Consider the following 669-nt stretch of genomic DNA (forward strand, 5'->3'; position numbering starts at 1 on the left):
GAATCCGATGAGGATGTCAGTGGGTTAGTAACTCCTGGAGAAACTGGTCTAGTCACTCCTTCAGGCATTAGCTCTTTACCAGCTGGCTTGGAGACACCAGACATGATTGAATTGAGAAAGAAGCGCATGGAAACAGAAATGGAAGGTGGCGACACTCCAGCATTATACACTATCCTCCCAGAGAAGCGCACAGAGACCATGGGGCGAGCTATGATGGGCTCAACACACACTTACGACTTGGGAGCAGCAGGTGTGGGTGGGGCAGCAGCTCGTTCAGCACCACAGGGAGTTGAGGTGGCCCTCGATCCTTCAGAATTGGATTTGGTGGACACCGATGCCATGGCTGCGCGTTATGAAGCTACTCTCAGGGAACAGCAGAAGGGGGAAGAGGAAGACTTCTCAGATATGGTGGCTGAACATGCGGCAAAGCAACGGAATAAGAGGAGGAAGCAGCAACAAGATCAAGCTAAGCCAGCCAAGAAGTACAAGGACTTCAAGTTCTAAGTTGGATTCAGAGATATTTCTGTGGCTCATGAAAAGATTGTTGTTAATATGAAAAGTCTAGTTCAGAAAATGACTTTGTTTTGTATGTAGAACAATTGCCAGATTTTTTTATGCTTATCCTTCCATTGTAAAGTCGACTTACTGAGGAAGCCACATAACTAAGAA

General features: G+C 46.6%; 1 protein-coding gene across 1 annotated transcript in view; it reads left to right on the forward strand.

Moving 5' to 3' along the window:
• Nucleotides 1-668, forward strand: part of LOC119591191 (splicing factor 3B subunit 2-like) — a gene marked incomplete in the record, with an annotated part of 8760 nt that extends 8092 nt beyond the window's left edge. Inside the window, 1 exon segment of the mRNA XM_037939903.1 lies at nt 1-668. Coding sequence (XP_037795831.1) covers nt 1-504 — 504 coding nt within the window.
• Nucleotide 669: the final 1 nt, after the last annotated feature.

The sequence above is a fragment of the Penaeus monodon genome, chromosome 28 (genome assembly GCF_015228065.2).
Source record: "Penaeus monodon isolate SGIC_2016 chromosome 28, NSTDA_Pmon_1, whole genome shotgun sequence".
In the NCBI taxonomy this organism is placed as follows: Eukaryota; Metazoa; Arthropoda; class Malacostraca; order Decapoda; family Penaeidae; genus Penaeus; species Penaeus monodon.